The 17,329-nt window shown below is 36.8% G+C and overlaps 1 protein-coding gene across 7 annotated transcripts in view; it reads right to left on the reverse strand.

Moving 5' to 3' along the window:
• NFIB (nuclear factor I B) overlaps positions 1–17,329 on the reverse strand; it is a 169,840-nt gene that overhangs the window by 54,793 nt on the left and 97,718 nt on the right. For all 7 annotated transcript variants that reach the window (XM_064735284.1, XM_064735288.1, XM_064735283.1 and 4 more), the window contains exons 3-6: positions 16,690–16,743; positions 5,661–5,729; positions 3,450–3,570; positions 1,505–1,623 (exon numbers count right to left, since the gene is read on the reverse strand). In XM_064735284.1, coding sequence (XP_064591354.1) covers positions 1,505–1,623; positions 3,450–3,570; positions 5,661–5,729; positions 16,690–16,743 — 363 coding nt within the window. The remainder of the gene's footprint in view (positions 1–1,504; positions 1,624–3,449; positions 3,571–5,660; positions 5,730–16,689; positions 16,744–17,329) is intronic.

Below are 17,329 nucleotides of genomic sequence, written 5' to 3' on the forward strand. Positions count from 1 at the left end.
TGAGGTATGGTCCAGTCTTTTATGAAGAATTTTAATAAAGTTTCATGGCAAAACAAGTAGCATTCACAGAGAAAAATATTTTGCATAAGGAGGAAGATTCTGGATGGCAGATCTGGTATTTATACTGTTCTTAAATTAGATTATGCAAAACCACAGGCAAGCTTCTTTTTAAAAAATACAAAAGTGAATGCTTCGAACAGTCAAAAGTAAGTATCAGAGGCTCCCTAAAAAATGATGTAAAAAAGAAATTATGAATAAAAAAACTAGTTAACATTGAGTGAGAAGAACAGCCTAATGGAAAGAACACAGACAAAAAGGTAGGCGAAAGCAGATTAAAAGAGACCCTCTATAATAGAAATGTGAAAGTTTGGCAACTAAAAGAAATACCAGTCAGATGTTTCCTCGCACATGGAGATGAAATAGAAAACTTAGCAGGGGGGAAAAGAGAGTTGGGGTTTTTTTGGTTGTTTTTTTGTTGTTGTTGTTGGGGTCTTCTTATTTTGGTGGGTTTTTTTTGTTTGGTTCTTTTTTGTTGTTGTTTTTTTAAGAAGCTTTAAAACAATACAAAAATGAGGTAAGACCAAAGGGTCACTCGGTTGCGGAATAACTGAGAGCAATGTTCAGCAGTCGATGTGAAAACTAAGGACAAATATTGAAAGATTCCTAAAGGAAGGAGTTGCATGTCTTTTTAACTATTTCCCTTTTACATACTATGCTTTACATGTCACAGTCCCTCCAGACAGCTGCAGTACCTCAGCCACAGGATCCATTTACCAACACTGTTCAAATATATGAGTTTAAACACATTCTCACATAACAAAGGGGAGGGGACAAAGGGGAGGGAACTGCACAGGCACCTAGGTTTATAAAACATCAAGATAACATGAGAAAGAGCTATGACAATTGATTTCACTCTTTTGACTCTTGATTAATTTCACTCTTCTTCTCCACAGTAAGCATGTTTGTTGCTTTGGATAACTCAGAACATGCCACTACATACCAATCCCCTCAGAGTCCCACAGAGCTACATGTGGGCTCTTCAGAAAGAGCCTATTGAATCTAATCTGAGTCACATGGTAGAGACTAAATGTCCATCCCATGGTAGTAAAGAAATGGTGTAATCTTATGTTTTAGTAATCATATTAAGGAGATCTTTTGATTTCTGAAAGCACTGGACTCCAAATTCTACTAGGATGATCATGGCACAGACTATATCAAGTACCTCATTTGTCACATGTCTTTTCAAACAATAATGCTATCACCAGATAGAAAAGCTATTACTGTTGTTGTTGTTGTTATTATTATTATTATTATTACGTATAAAGAATAATGTTGTTTATGGTGGTTGTTTGTACAATATCCTGTTGGTTTTAAATACATTTACAAAACCAGCAAATACATACTCCACACAGAAAAAAGATTCTTCTAAAAAGCCATCATTTTATTGCAGCAATGAAATGGCTATATGAGCATAATTCAAGTAAAATAACTCCATGCTACTCACCTTGATCTCTTTCATGCCATGTCCTACTTCCTGCAGCAGGTGAATTTGGAGAAGGATAGAAGTCTCCTGTGGGGCTTGGCTCCATATTTTCATCTATGGAGATAGTTTTGGGTCTTTTGCTGTTGAAGAATTGTGAGATTTGTCAGCGAATATAATACTCATTTAGTAGTGATATATAAACTACCAAAGCCAAAAAAGCCAACAAAAACCCTGGATATTACAACCTACATTACCTTGACAGGCAATGTTAATAATACATGATGCAGGTACACACTTGTGCTATTCACGTGACTAAATATTTCAAAGATCACATGAATGGGTAACATAACAGTCCACAGCATTTCATGGAGCAATAAACCAGTTCCTGTAGCCTACCAAAAACAGATTGTGCCATGAAGGTACTAAACGCTATGCAAGAACCATGAAGTGAAGCAAGTCGCTGGAAAGTGTTACCAATAACGCCAAGGTAGAACAGGAATTTTTGTGAATGTGGTAATAAGGAAAAAATATACTTTACTGCATTTCATCAGGTCAAACTCCCAAACTTTTCAAAGAGGGCTAGTTTGAAACAAACACTTTTATTTTTGACTAGTTTAATTAAAAACAACAAAAGGCCCAACAATATTTCAAGTCACACCATATAAAATGAGGCAGAACTTCAAAATAGTGAAGGAAAGTGAATAGCAATATATACTGAACCTGTGTTTACTGACTGCCAAAGAAAACAAGAGTAATGTTTTAATGGTGTGGTATTATTATTATTATTGTTGTTTTTATTATTATTACTGCTGCTACTACCACTGCTACTACTGCTGCTACTACTACTACTACTATAACTGCTATTGCTACAGTATGATAATCTATTTATTCTAATTAATCCATCAATTTCTAAAATGTATTTGGTATACTGCCAAGCTGAAAATATGATAGAATGAAATACAGGAATATGAGCAAAATAACTCAGAAGAATCAAGTGCTGGTGGAAGACCAGCACCCTGATACCTCAGTGCCTTGATAGTCCTATTAAGTCCTGTCCCATTGTGCAGACACTTCCTGACTGACTGGGGTGCAGAAATGTGGGGCAATGACAGCTCCTATAGTGCTTGTGATTTCATGGTATAGCAGGCAGTTTCAGAAAACCAAGGGGCCCTAGGGGTCTGACAGACACTACATGATCTGGTAGTCAGGAGGAGGGCACAGCAGGGCACAGCCCTACATTCATGGGCCCTCCAGTTGTCCTAAGGGAGGAAATGAGACCTTTTCTTCAGAGATGGGAGAAGGGAGCATGTTGAACAAGGGGGGAGTCAGTTCCTCAGATTAAATCACCTGTAGCAGGCAAAGGGAGACTCTTGAGAAAAATTAACCTGTAACTATCTCACATGCTCCTCCTTCGTTCCAGCCTGTTGGGAAATGCTGCCTGAAGAACTGAGGCATGAAACGTATTTACATGAGCTGGGCTGTTCCGGATGACAACGTCTTTATATACCTGTCCCAAGACCTTTTCTAGAGGAAAGAGTATCTGCCCAAACATATCTTGCAAGACGGAGGTCCAAAAGGGAGCCCTGAAAGACAGCCCTTCTTCCCCCACAACCACTCTGAGCCAGGCCAGCATGCTCCCAAGTGCTTGGACCTTCTGCAGCTCAGCGGCACTTTGGGGATGTGTAGCTGTCCTCCTGGCAAAACCAATTAGTGGGCACCTCAAATCCTGAAGAAAGCTTCCACCATCTTCAATGTCATGCAAGATGGCAGGCAACAATGACAACATTTCAAATGACAAAATTTATAACTTACAAGTCTGTACAGAGATTATGGTGACGTACATAAGTAGCTAGCCTCACAAAATCAGAGGAAATTAACAAAGCAGTTGACTGTTGACAGGATTTGTGAATTGCTTGTCCTACACTATTAAACATGGTTCACATTAGCACTTATTTCAAGTTTTTACCTGCTTGGTGGAGAGGACAAGGACCTCTGTAGGTTTACACCCGAATTCATATCATGGTAATATGGCTGGCTCTGAAGCTCTCCAATTGGGAAGTTTACTCCACTTCCTTGGGTTATAGGTGCTGAAAAACACATCATCATAAGAAGTCAGAGATAATCTTTTCTCCTTTTAGCTATCTTTTCTTTTTTAACACTTGGAAAAATATCAGGATGTTACTACAAGTACCTAATTTTCTGCCTCTTGTGGAAACCAAGTACAGACAAGTTGCATCAATGATTATGTATCTAAAAAGTGAATTGTCTTCTGTAGTATTGACTTAGCAGTTGTGCAGACAGAATACATTTATTTTATAAGAGGTAACATGGAATCACCAATATGGAAAAGATAATACAAACCTCAAGCACTATAATGAATGAGGCTGGGTTTATGCAGCTAGTATTATTTATTAAAGAACAGAAAAAATGGAAATAAGAAACCTGGGTAAACACTAATTCCTTTTCCTTAATGTTAACTCCGCTCTAATAAAAATAGCCTGCTCTGTTGACAGTCTGGTTTTCTGCCTTCTTTTTCTTTTGCCCAGTGCCACGTATTCTGCTTTGCATATGTACACCTACATGCAAATACACACAGTCAGTGTTACCTTCACCTCCTAATAGGGTCTGTGTACCCCACAGACTCTGGTAATTCAAGAATAAATTATGTATTACATATTGTGGTGTATTTACCTTTGTTCATTGTCTGTGCATTGTGCATTTTTACTACCTTTGGCACTTAAAAGAATAATTGCACGTTCTGTAATGTATTTGAAGGTTTGTATTTTTCCTGACAGTTTAAGTACAACTCTGTTGTGGCTTGAGGTTAAACAAATGCATGGTAAGATATCCCACAGAAACCACATCCTTTAATGCTTATTATTAGAAGTATATCATGTATAACAGCTCCGTAATGCACAGTTTCATAGCACAATTACAATATTGTTTCTTTTTTAACCTGAAGGGCCTTACACTTTAAAATGTACTTAACCACCTGACAACAAAAAGAAAGCTATAATTCACACATCCTCAGCCTTCTAAAACAGCAAAATCATATCTTCAACAGGCACAAGAAAGGATATGTCTTAGCACTGCAGGATTGCAATGCTCACTGTTTTGCTGAAGGATTTAACAAAATTTCAGTTGTTGAATATTCATTTCTGATCACAGAAAATGAAATAACCCATGCCTCTGAAGCCTCAGAAAGTTAATTAAATTCTTCAAGGACCCTGCATGAGTTAACACCTGTGCAAAATATGGACAGACATTTTAGAAATTTTGGAAGCCTCATTTACTTTTTCCTCACCTCACCAGAAAAGTGATTTTTCTGGACCATTCAGTCTTTACAATGTTGTATCATCACTGTGAACATTTCTACACTTCTACAACTTTCAATTATTCTTCTTTACTTCCTAATGAAGTCTTGAGAGAAATACTTTAATAGTGTTGATAGTAAAGGAAGAAAAGAAAGGGTCAGGAAGCAATGCAAAATGAAAATGTGGACGTTTTATGCTATACTATTATAACAACTGTTAGATGCCAACAAAAGAGACCTTCTATTCTTTTTGTTTTTTTATTCTGCAGTCAAAGCTTCACCTGTACTTTTATATTTAATATTTATGAAGATTTTTACATGTTCATGTGTGTAATATTTCTGATGGCAAAACAAGACAATGTAATTAGAAATTCAGTTACAGCCAATGCTAAGACAAAAAGAAACACAAATATTTCATACATTGTTGTTCATTCTTTATATCCATACTGTGATTTTTAACAGGTGCAAATTAAAAAAAAAAAACCGAAAGGAATAATGCGATCTTTTAGCAATACCCAAGGATGTGCAGGGCATCCTTAAAAAACTGTTAAGTCTAACAATGGAAGGTTTTGCTACATATGGTAATTTTATTGAAACATGAGACCACTAGGTGTGCAGAGGGAGATATAACAAATTGATTCCATCTTTAAATATCAAAGAGATAGAAGACCTATTTGTTTTATTACAAGCATGTGCAAGATGGACTGTAATACTGTGGTAAAATATATCAAAACTGTGCATTTTTTAAGCATTTTAAGCATTTCCTATGCATCTTATGTCTTGTGGAGAAAAAAGTTCAAGGAGAAAAACCTTCACTTGATTCTAGGAGGCTTTGGAAACAATTAAACACAAATGTTAACTTACTTCTTGACACCCTCACAAGTTCTGACACATTGAATACTCCAGATTTCACAAAACTGTCCTCAAGGTACACTGAAAAAGACCACAGAACCATAGTCAGTATAATGAAAAGATTAATAAATAACTATAGATAGATTTATACACCAGCTAACAATGGTATTAATGGAGTCACAGAAAAATAATACAAGATCAAAGTGCATCCAAAACTGATCACAGGATATAATGTGAGTTGAAACTGAGGGTAAAAAAAGTGCAAAAAAGTCTTAAGGATCTGTGATAGAGGAATTTTTAAAAGAATAGGAAAACTTACAAGCAATATACTTAGTCCCTAGCTATCCATCCAAAAGGTGTCTGAAAGCTAGTTTCTTTTACTAGTATCTGGAAATTTAAGCTACTATTGAATTACAACCAGTATCAGCTGGATAAGCAATATCCTCACAGAGCAGTCCTGTCTCTGCATATGTTTCTGGTAAAGAGATTTTTACTTAACTCTCACCTTGTTGATTGTGACTTTGCAGTACAGCCTGCATTAACAAATCACTATCTCTGAGGCAGATGAGGGGTTTGCTACTATTTCCAGGAAAAACAGGAACTGAACAAAGTGGCTGAGCTATTCAGTGGGGTATGTTTTATACACATGCTGAATTTTATATTTAGAAACCTACGTTTAAGAAAACACATATTATTATTTTGGCCTGTATTCACTTATTCTAAGATAAATGTATTTTATATACTTTCTCTGATGTGAAATTCAGGCATAAGTTGAAGTATTGATGTGAAACAGCAGCTGATAAGACTTATCTCAGCAGTGTAATTAGTAACCTTATGCAAAGAGAGCCGAGAAACCCATTTTTCTGCGGAAGCCTCACATGCAAAAGCTGTATTAGTGAATTTGAGATTACATAGCATCATGGCCTTTTATAGGTAATAATAACAAGCATTTACAAACAAAAGTATTTAGATCTATACTTGGTGCACATTGCTGTTTCAACAGTGTTACTTTTTAATTTCTTTTCATGTGAGACTGTGCACTAAGAATTTCTTACTGCTGTTACTCTAGTCTCCTTTCTGAATAAACATAGTTTTTTTCTTTTGGAAATAAACTGCCAACTTTCTCTTACTATGTTTGAAGGAGGAAAAGTATTTTAGATATCTTAACTAACAAAAAAATAAACAAAAATACTGGAATATCTACTGATTTAGAAAACAGTGGTTTGGGAGTATTCTCTTTGGATTTCTTTTGGAAATTTCTCCTTTTATGTTCAAGTAATTTAGCAAAAACATGGCCACTATAATCAGAAAAGTGACTATAAAAGCAGTACACACTACCTGAGAGGTCTGTCCTTCATATATCTGGAGAAACCTCTACTCATTTTCCAGGGTCAAAAAGAGGGCAGAGATAAAAAGAGTGGTTTTCCCTGCTTACTAGTCTAACAGAGCTGCCTTATCCAGCGCCCCTGGTATTATTTACCAGCGCAGGTATAAGCAGTGCATCAGAGAGCATTAGCTGAAAGGATAGGAACCCATCTGACCAAGCACATCTCTGTTATGCTGTCAGTCTTTCCCAGCTGAGAACCATCCCATGACCAAGCACCCTGGGTGTCCAGAGCACTGTGGGCCTGTGGGATCATCCTGAACAGTGTTCTGCCAATGCAGTCGTCTTCTCATCTCCCAGTCAATGTCACTTCATACACTATTCCTGCACATCTTTATTCCCTCTGGTAGCTCTCCAGGTCTCACTCCCTTTTGAATTCTCTTCCTTTCATATTCCTCTATCTCTAATTTTAAACAGATTTTCTCCATATCCATTACTTTTTCCTCTTATACCATCCTTCACCTGGATATTGCCATCTGCAGTGTCTAAGAACTGAAAGATTTCCCCTTAATTTTCTCTTGCACTGTTTCTCCATGTTTTTTTGTGTGGATGAAAACATTACATAGCTTCTGAAATATCTACTTCTTTATTTGACAGAACTTGGTATAACCATATAATAAAAAAATGCAAACAGTAAATTTTTGCTTTCCCTTTCCTCCTCACTTGTTGTTTTTTAATCTAAGATCAGGCAAGCTGGATGAATCCTAGTAATTCCTCAAGCAGTGGCAATCTTTCCCTTCTCTGCTTATTTCCTCCAGCAGGAACAATTTAAAGTACTACATGGAAGGGAGATTTCCAAAGAGAAAATGGTTTCTTGATTTTAGTTGGCTCATAAGTGAAGTGCGGCATAAAGCCAGTGTACAACTATGCAGCCAGCTCTGAAGCTGGTAATGAGACATGACTGAACTCCTCTGCTGTTTATCCAAGCACAACTACTTTGAAGCACAACGTCTCTCCTTCAAGCCAGACTAACCTGAGAGAAGCTCTAGCCAAGTGTAAATTAATCAAGCTATCATTATAGTAAGAACAAGACGTAAGGCTCATATTAAAAGAAGAAAAAGCCTATGTATGATTTTATATGTAAGAACACAGATGTGTACGTGTGTTCATGCATACACACCCAGGCATATACGTTTAATCTTCAGTCTACTCTCATGGATTCTTAGTTTTTCTCACTGGCAATATTGAGAATACATACATAATATAAAGAGAAATACAGTGTTTCTCTCCTTGTGATAATGAAATGGGAGCAGGAAAAGCATTTTACCATCAAGTGGTACCACCATCTCTCATCCCCTCACAAAAGGACGTATTGTTGACTGATGGGACATGTCTTTTTCACTTCTGCCTCAGAATGGCTAAAAATAATGACACTCACAGATATATGAAAATGCTTTGGCTGGCATAAGGAAGGAAAGGGAAATTGAAGCTGTTTTTAATCTCAATCAACATGAAAAACAACCTGATGTTTTTCTCTATGTATTGTGACAAATTATTATCAAAGAATTAATGCAAAAATAAACAATCAGTGTCACAGCACTGAGAAACTTCATCCTGAGCTTTATGTTCTGACAGGGAAGGTGGACTCCAACATGACTCTGGGTGCATGTTAAGGTCCAATACCAGTGAACTTCAAAAGTTTCACCTAGTTATGAAGATCACCTGCAATGAGTGTGTTACACAACTGTTACTTGGCTCCCAACTGTACAAGAGGAAAATATTCTGTGACATTAAATTGCTGTAATTTGTTGTGGAAACACATTCTATGTAACAAAGAGCAAAACTCTTAACATGCAGAAGCTAAGTAGTATAGGACATTTTCTGTTTATATTGTGAGATACTGCCTTTTACCTAATGAATTTGATCACACCACTGAGTAAGAGTTAACATTTGTATTCACATTATTACACTTCATGCAAGAAAAAAATATGTAGTTTATATCAATATACTTCATACAATATAGGCCTTACTGGGTTTTTTGATTGCCCCTTCCTAATGTACTGTTTACATTAATATGTTAAAGAGCCTTAAATTAGCACTCTTGGGGTGTGTTTCTGATCTGTTCAGTACAGAAATTAATGCACTTGATATGTCTATTGTATTGCTCACAGACCATTTACTGTACCATTTGATGGTCATTGTAACACTGCTGCCTTTGTCATTCAAACCTAACAAAAGAATTGAATATTGTTTTTTAATAAAACTCGTCCTGCCTGAGAGATGGCACTCTGAAATGATTGTTACTAATTGTCATTGTTCTTAAAAATCTGATTTCTACAAAAGGACAATGTCTGACAAAACCGCCATAGTGAGATGTTGTACAAAGAATCAGTAACTTCCAAAACCCATAATAAGAGTGGATTTTTTACATTTTCTCCTAGTTTTTGTACACGGAAACTGTAAAATCTTTCTCTCCTTATCTTTTTCAAAGAAAATTCACTCATGAAAAATACACTTTCCATACAATTCCACAATGGCCAAGCCAGTGGCATCAACAATGAAAGAACAGGTTAAGCCTAGCAGCAGTTCTGATCAAGCTCCCATATAGAGTCAGTAAAGGGAGAAGCCTGCAGCAATGCCTCCAACTGCTGTAGAAGTTACTGCCCTGCTCCTTGCACCTCTCCCACTCTATTTCTGCACTATGCCTTATACTCTGCCTTGAAGAGATGAGTTACATATGCAGATTTTAACTGTTCTAACCACACAAAAAGTTTAAGGGTTGGGAAGGAGGAGGAAGTATAGTTTCAAATGACTGAAAAATTTCAGTTTGCTGAAACAATTCCTTAACAAGCTTGTTCTCACATTACTTAAAAGCTTACTAGTGATGTTTAGATTTGAAAATTTTTAACCAATCTTTTTATGTCTTCTGATTTAATTGTGCTTTTATGAATAGAATGCCTGTTTATGTTCTGCAGCATATTGGCTACCACCTAACCATAAAATTGTTTCCTGCTATGATTATAAATATGTTTTCCCATTGATACTGCCTTGGTTTTGAGCAACTTATAAAAGAAGGGTGAGGACCCAACCAGTACCAGAAACAATTTTTTATTAATATACTTTTATTTCTGGAACTTTAAAAAGAGGAATTATAGAATAGCAAATAGACTTACTAGCAATAAGAAAAATACACAAATATCAGGAGTGACTGTGAGAAGAAAATTCTGGTTTAAAGCAGACAGCTGTGCATTAAGTTATTCAGGGTAACGCTGCTAGCTACAGCTTTTTTACAGACAGAAGTGGTAGTGAAAAATTAGTCTCATATTGTTCATAAGTCAAAATACAGTCAGCAGACATACAGTTTGTTTTCTAGTTACTGCATGCATTTTGAAACCAGCGCCTGAAAAACAGTACCAGAAACAGGTTGCTACCAAACAGAATATCCTAAAGACTGATATGGGTGGATAATATTTGCCAAGTAGTGATAAAGATTTCAGTGATGATATCATTGAAACAGTTGAACTAAAGTCTGCCTAGAGAATGAGGCTATTTTTGTTATCACACAACCCTCTGCAATCATGCAGAATACCCACAGCTTGGTTTTCCCCTGAAAGTTGCAATAATGTTGTAACCGGGACAGGAAACAAACTTGCAAAAAGACCCCCTGACTCCACTGAACTTTTAACACAATTAGGATCTAAAAAGCCAAATGTGCCATTTTCAGAAACAAATGAGATATTTGACATCCTCAAAATTATAGACAGAAAAATAGTCATCTGTGTTGCATTAATTTGAATAAGTAAAAACCAGGTTTAATGGATTCTCAAATCCATGGCTAGAATTCAAGAAGTGAGCTGCCCTGAAACCTAGCAAGAAACAGAAAGGGTAAGTAACACATATACATATTGCTTTCTGTTCCAGAGGGTCTCAGGATGTACCAAAGCTACAGCCAAGACTTAAGAAAAAGCTGGGGGAACTGCTTTCTAACAGCTATAGGACTAGTAGGTGCCAAAAGGGAATTTTCTGATGCCAAAGGAGGTTTCTGGAATTCTAGCTGATAACATAACAGTAAAAAGTTTCTAGTAAATTTTTTCTCTGTGCATGCTTTGAAGTAAAACCATCATCTCCACCATTGAACACAACAGCATCTGAATCAGCATGAGAATTGATCACAGCATCACTTATTCACACAGCAGTTTCATAAAGGACAGCCAATCCAAACAAGAATGTAAAAGTAATACTTAACCAGCAGACAGTAGTAATTACCCACACCAAATTCCAAACCATCCTGAAAGGCCAAAAAGTCTTTCTGTTGGAAAGCAGGGCTGTACAACCTGTGCAGCTGGGCACTGACCCCAGAATGCCCCACCCAAGCCCCTCCAGCTCACTGCTGGGAAGCTGATAAAGAAAAGTTTCATCTCTCAACCTCTGACATTGCTAGTTCATAGAACATTTGGGAAAGGGAGAACTTCACAGAAAATCAAGATCTGATCAAACCCAACCCTGTTTTATTTGAAGATCACTATCTGAGACGGCACAGCTACAAGCATATGAGAAACAGCAAGCATTTCAGGATATCTACTTCCATGCCGAAAAAGAGGTGAATATTTGTTTATTTAAATACAATTATGTTGGAATTCCCTATACTGCTACTACGCCATCATCACTTCCACAAGAAAAGCTGCTTACAATGATGAGGCCATTGTTGTATCTCTTCTATTTCAATTAATTATAGGGCTAATTCTCCACCCACAAGACAGTAGCTTGCAATAGAATAAAATAATGAAAGTATCTGTGGCCTGAAAGATTCAAAATTCAAAGACATTTGTTTATTGCATTTCCAAAAGGGTGGAAAGGTTGAGACCATTTTCCTCTTCAGAGGTTATTTCTGAAACAACAAATTCTAAAACTTAATACTGAAATACTTCTATCCAAAACAGAAATATGTAGTCAAATTTATTACACACTTCTAGGGGCTTGACCCAAAAAAATGTTTGCCCAATGGCTGCTAGGCCATAAGAAAGTGCAAGGAAAGCCTTTGGGGCTCTACAGCTGCAAGAGATTTGCATATTGAGAGATGGGTGAGGCTCGTTGCAAGGTTTTTTGCAACACCTTCTTTAACTAAAAAACAAATAAAACAAAACAAAACTAACTTCAGAGCTGGAGATTTCACTCAGATCTTCTTTGGAAGTAGTTCCTAACATAAATTTTCTAGGGAAAATAGAAGAGGAAAAACAATTCCAGTACAGTAAGGATGGTGCTATGTCTCATTCAGATTAAGGATTTTATCTCTAGGCAAATTCCCTGACAACATACCCTGGATTATTGTGAAAGAAAGAAGGAAACCAATGGGGTGTAATGAAAGGCAAAGACACAGAGACAGTTTGTCCATCTCTTCATCTAGAAGTGTTATCCCATATAAATAATTTAATATTTATTCGCACAAAAGCTCAAATCTGAGTTCTCTGCATCCTGACTGATCTTACAGTCATAAAAATTTATGAAAAAAATTTTTAAACCAGCTAAAATCGAGTAAATTGTATCAAGAAAAAAGTCAAAACAAATAAAAAACCTAGCATTTGCCACTTGCTAGGAAACATAGCTCTAGTAACCCAAACTCATTTGCTTGGATAAAAGGAAAAATCTGAACACACTCATCTTCCCTCAACAAAAAGGCTCATACCTGTCTGTGTCAGGATAGCTAGGTTTTCTTTGCACTTTCTGAAAAGCTATCTTTTGTATTCCCCATTGCTGAACAAAAATGGCTCCAAAATATAGAAGGCACCCATTAAAAATTGATTTAAAATTATCTTCACAGCTAATTGAGTCTCCTCCCTGTCCTATCCACATGGTGTTTAACTCTATTAATATTGCTACTTTTTACTCCTATTTTAGTTGCTTATAAAGGCTGTCTTCAAAGATTTGAGCAGCACAGCAACAACTGGACACAGTTGTATTAATGCTGATGTATAAATCAAATCTGCCAAGCAGCAACCTCAAACCAAAGGCAAATGGTAAGAAGTCTTATTCATATTAAGTCATTGTGGCCCGCAGGCAGAAAGGGAAAGAATAATAAAGCAAAGCAAAATCTAGAAAATCCTCACCAAGAACAATTGGCTAGTAAGAACAGTATCTTTGAAGACCATATTGTTATGGTTGGGGTCAATATCATTAGCTTAACTACAGTTCTAGATATTTTTCTCTTTTTACTCACCCTCATAATTTTCTCATGCTTAAGAGATTAATTTACTAAAAGATGACATCTTCTGTCTTCAGTACATATCCTGCCACATCACTGCACATATTTCCAGATACACTTGTGAAGACTTATTTTTTGGATTTTCTTAAACTGTATAAAAGACCTATGGAACTTGGAGGAAGCAAATAATGATGCAGCATTAGACTGAAACTGCCACACTAGGTTACCTTTAACAGACTGCTTCAGCTGTAGCTCAGAACATTCTGAGCACAAAGTAAGAAACAAGACAGGCCTAAAGTACTTTGATTATGTTTGGGTTTTGGTGGCTTGCTGGCTGTTTGTTTTTTCTGTGCAAAAATATGGTCATTTTCAAATTTCTAATCAGGTGTGCCTCTATCTGTTCAGACACCCTCACTGGGGCCTTTGTCATGTCCATTCTCTCTTTTAAATAATGTAAACTTTTAATAGTTAGGACTATGCTAGTACAGCACAAACTTTTATATACCAGGAACTTGAAGGCTGAGGCAGACAACAGTAGTGTTCAGATTTTTCTCCTCTCTCAGTTCAGTTCTGCTCACCTATCTGTCTGGAGCTTATTTAATAGTACCTGCAGAGAAGCAAAATTTACAACCCAGCCCTCTGAAGAACAAGATTAAGCCTTTATAAAAATATGCTAATACAAATATATATTTAATAATATATTTTATTAAAAAAGAAATCAAAGTTATGGAAAAATAAAACTTAGAGGAGGATGCCCCTGGATGTAGCCACAAAAGCTACATACCACTATCACCACAAGCTATACCACAGGCTTTATCACTGCACTGAGCTATCAAAATATTAGGAACATATTTTAAAGAATTCCAGCAAATGCTCTTCATGTTCTTTTGTTTGGCAAGTGACATTACCCTCTCTCCAACTTGTTGTTAGGACAGCAAATTACCAGACACCCTAAAGAATGCAACGGTCTCGCCAAACCTAGGGAAAAACCACTCTTAACACCAACAGCTCTGCCAACTACCACTCAGTTTCCAGTAACCTCCTCTTTGGCAATATCCTTGTGAAAGGGGTGGCATCCAAAAGCTAGCAGCACACATCCCTTGCCAGCAACCTGGCTCCTTGACATACAGGCACCAGAACAAAACATGCTAGAAGAACAACCCTCCTGGCACTACCAATCCACATACTTCTGGCTGAGGACTGAAAACAAACCTCAGAGTGGATATCCCCCAGGGTTCTGACAGAAGTGACTGTCTGGCTCTAATAATAAGAATCGTGTGAAGTTTAGGAAGAAAGAATAGGACAGTAGTGGTTTTCCCAGAGAAGCTGAATGGCATGTAATTCCTTCTGATTCTCCTACACAGCCCCAGAAGTCCTGTATTCTGCTATCCCACAAACCACAGCACTTTCACCTTGCCAGTTTAACTCCAAAACAGTATTACACAGGGAAGCTGAACAAAGCTAGAAGGTCATCCTCCAACAGATGACATTCAAGTATCCTTCTGTCTCTGCTTAAATGAAAGGTTTCAAGGGAACCAAGGCACAGCTTCTATTTTCTGTCCCCACTTGGCAGCAGACAAAGGGATAATACTGGCTACAGTGACACCAAATCATGAGAAAGTTCTGTGCTCAGTTTTTAAGCATAAAGTTTCATGATGCTTCAGAGTTATCGGCTTTGTGCATCCCTTCAACTTCTGAGACAGTGGAGTTTGTCAAACATTACATCTGGACCCATAAGTCTGCCCACAAGAAAGCCCATGCAGCTTGTCTGCTGCCTGCCCAAGGCTCTGTTACTGGCAACAAGATCACTCCTTACTGGAGGTAAGGCTGAGGGCTGGAGGGACTGGACTCACTATAGGGTGTGATCCTCACTAGTAAAACACATACTGCCACCTTCCTACTCCAAATGCTAAATGGCACTTCAAAACCAGAATTTTAAAATATGCTGAAGGAGAGTTGATTCTGCCTTCAGCTTCCCAAACCCAGAAGCTACAAAAAAGTCCTTTAAAATCACAAGGGGTAAGGTAATGTGCTTGGCTTTTCTTGCACTTACAGGGATGTTCTAAAAGCAAATAAATTTTCTACGGTTGAATGGTCCAAGTTTCAAAAATAGTAATTGTCTATAGAGAAATATTCATATTTATTTTATGAGTCAATTTGCTTCTTTGGGTTTTTAAACCACTATTCTCCATATTGTGGGCATGTATTTAGTAGAAAAATAAAATTTCACTCTCAAAATCCCACACAGTTTGGAAAGAAATAGCATCAAAGTCTCCAACTGAAACTGATAACAAGCCTGCATGATCCCTTAAAGAAAAAAAATCGCTTGCATTGGAGCTTAGAATGATATTATTTGACTTGTTCTGTCCTCTTACCTCTAAAATACATATGCTATCTTCAAGTATACATATCTGGGATTTATGTTACAGGAATATGACTTTATGTATAACAATCTTTGATGGTTCTCCCACTTTTGGATATTCACAGGCAATACACATGACATATTTCACAAATAGAGAATTCTTTTATGATACGCATATTATAAAATGGTACAACCACAAAGCAGACTGTTTATCCTAATGTTGTAACAGATCCAGAAAACATACATGTATATGTTAGCTGCCCAGAAACACAAAATTACATCTTGGTCAGAATATGGTTCATTTCTTATTTGAAAGATCAAACTGAGTCAGTTGCAACTTGTTTCAAATACACATATCTTCTGAGAGTTAAAATGAGAAGATACAATGTGATGATGGTGGGTAGAGTCACTCGTTGGTCACTAAGTGATAGTGTGTCTGTCACAATTGTTTGTCTTAGTCTGATAAAATTCATAATGTGGCAAAGGTTTACAAGATTTACTAGCACAGCCCGATTGATTAGAAGGATAGGCTCATAAAAATTCAAGGAACCTTTTGTCTAAACAGACTGAAATGGCAAAACTTGGGTTTGATTTTCTCCTGTGTTTTTATTTTAAAAGAATCCTTGAAAAGACCATTTACACTAACATCTCTCTCAAAGGAATATCAAGTGTCACCAGCCACGATGCATTAACATGTTCAAAGACCGCTGTGAGCTGACGCCAAAAAATAATTTTAAATTAACACATTTTTATTTTATAAAGCAAATATGAAAAGCAAAAAAGCTGGTAGTGTAGTCACAGAGTTTAAACATAGGTCAATTTTCTTTTGCCTGAGATGAAAGAAAACTAATAATATTGGAAGACTTTTATAAAAATAAAGTTATTTAGGATCTTGTTTCTTTGCTCCCACCTCCTTGCCCATCCCTACTTAGAAAATTCTAAAACGCATGAGATGAAAGTAAAACTCCTCAGATAAAATTAATATTGATGAAATAGCAATTAAGGCACGGCCAATTTAGAGGAACTAAAGTATCACAATTTATCCTGATTATTTTTTACCAGTGCAAGATAGGTTGCTGAATAATTAAACTCTCTTTAGCCGTTATCATTGTTCTCAAACAATGTTAGATCCACATGTTCTGGAACTTATATTTACCTGGTGGATTCTTGGCAGGATCATTGTGGCTTGGACTTCCTGGTTGCCCAGAATCTATAAAGAAATGAAAGAAATGTTTTAATAATTTGTTTTGCAAGTATCTCGCAATCTTTTAATACCCTCTATTAACTATTAAACTAATGCTTTACTTTATTCTTTAAAGGTCATTTCCCTGACTTTCTATGTGACGCATTATTGAACAAACACTCTACCTGTAAGCTATTTTATGCAGAGGTAGAAACATTGTGAAAGATGCAATGATCCTCATAAGAGGAACTTGTAGATCACTGAATAAGGACAAGAGAGTCATTCAGTTAAATACTAAAGTTGTAAGCACATTTACAAGGGTACCTTTTCATTCCCTTTCCCACCATCCCCCAAATATAATATTGCATAATGAGCAAAGCAGAGGTAACTTCTTCTCAGGCAATGACCAGAGAGACACACTGGATCAGGCAATTAGTGGTGCTTGCGGTGGTGAGGCTTTTTGCCTTAGCTTCTCCTTAAAGCACAAAGGCCTACATTGCTTCCACAGACTCATGACTGCAATGAGGATATGACAGTCTGTTTAAATACAATATGGTCTCTGTGCTCCTAGCCCATGAGAACTGCTGTTGTGAAATTAAGATTATGTAACATA

This window comes from Zonotrichia leucophrys, chromosome Z (assembly GCF_028769735.1).
Source record: "Zonotrichia leucophrys gambelii isolate GWCS_2022_RI chromosome Z, RI_Zleu_2.0, whole genome shotgun sequence".
Lineage (NCBI taxonomy): Eukaryota > Metazoa > Chordata > Aves > Passeriformes > Passerellidae > Zonotrichia > Zonotrichia leucophrys.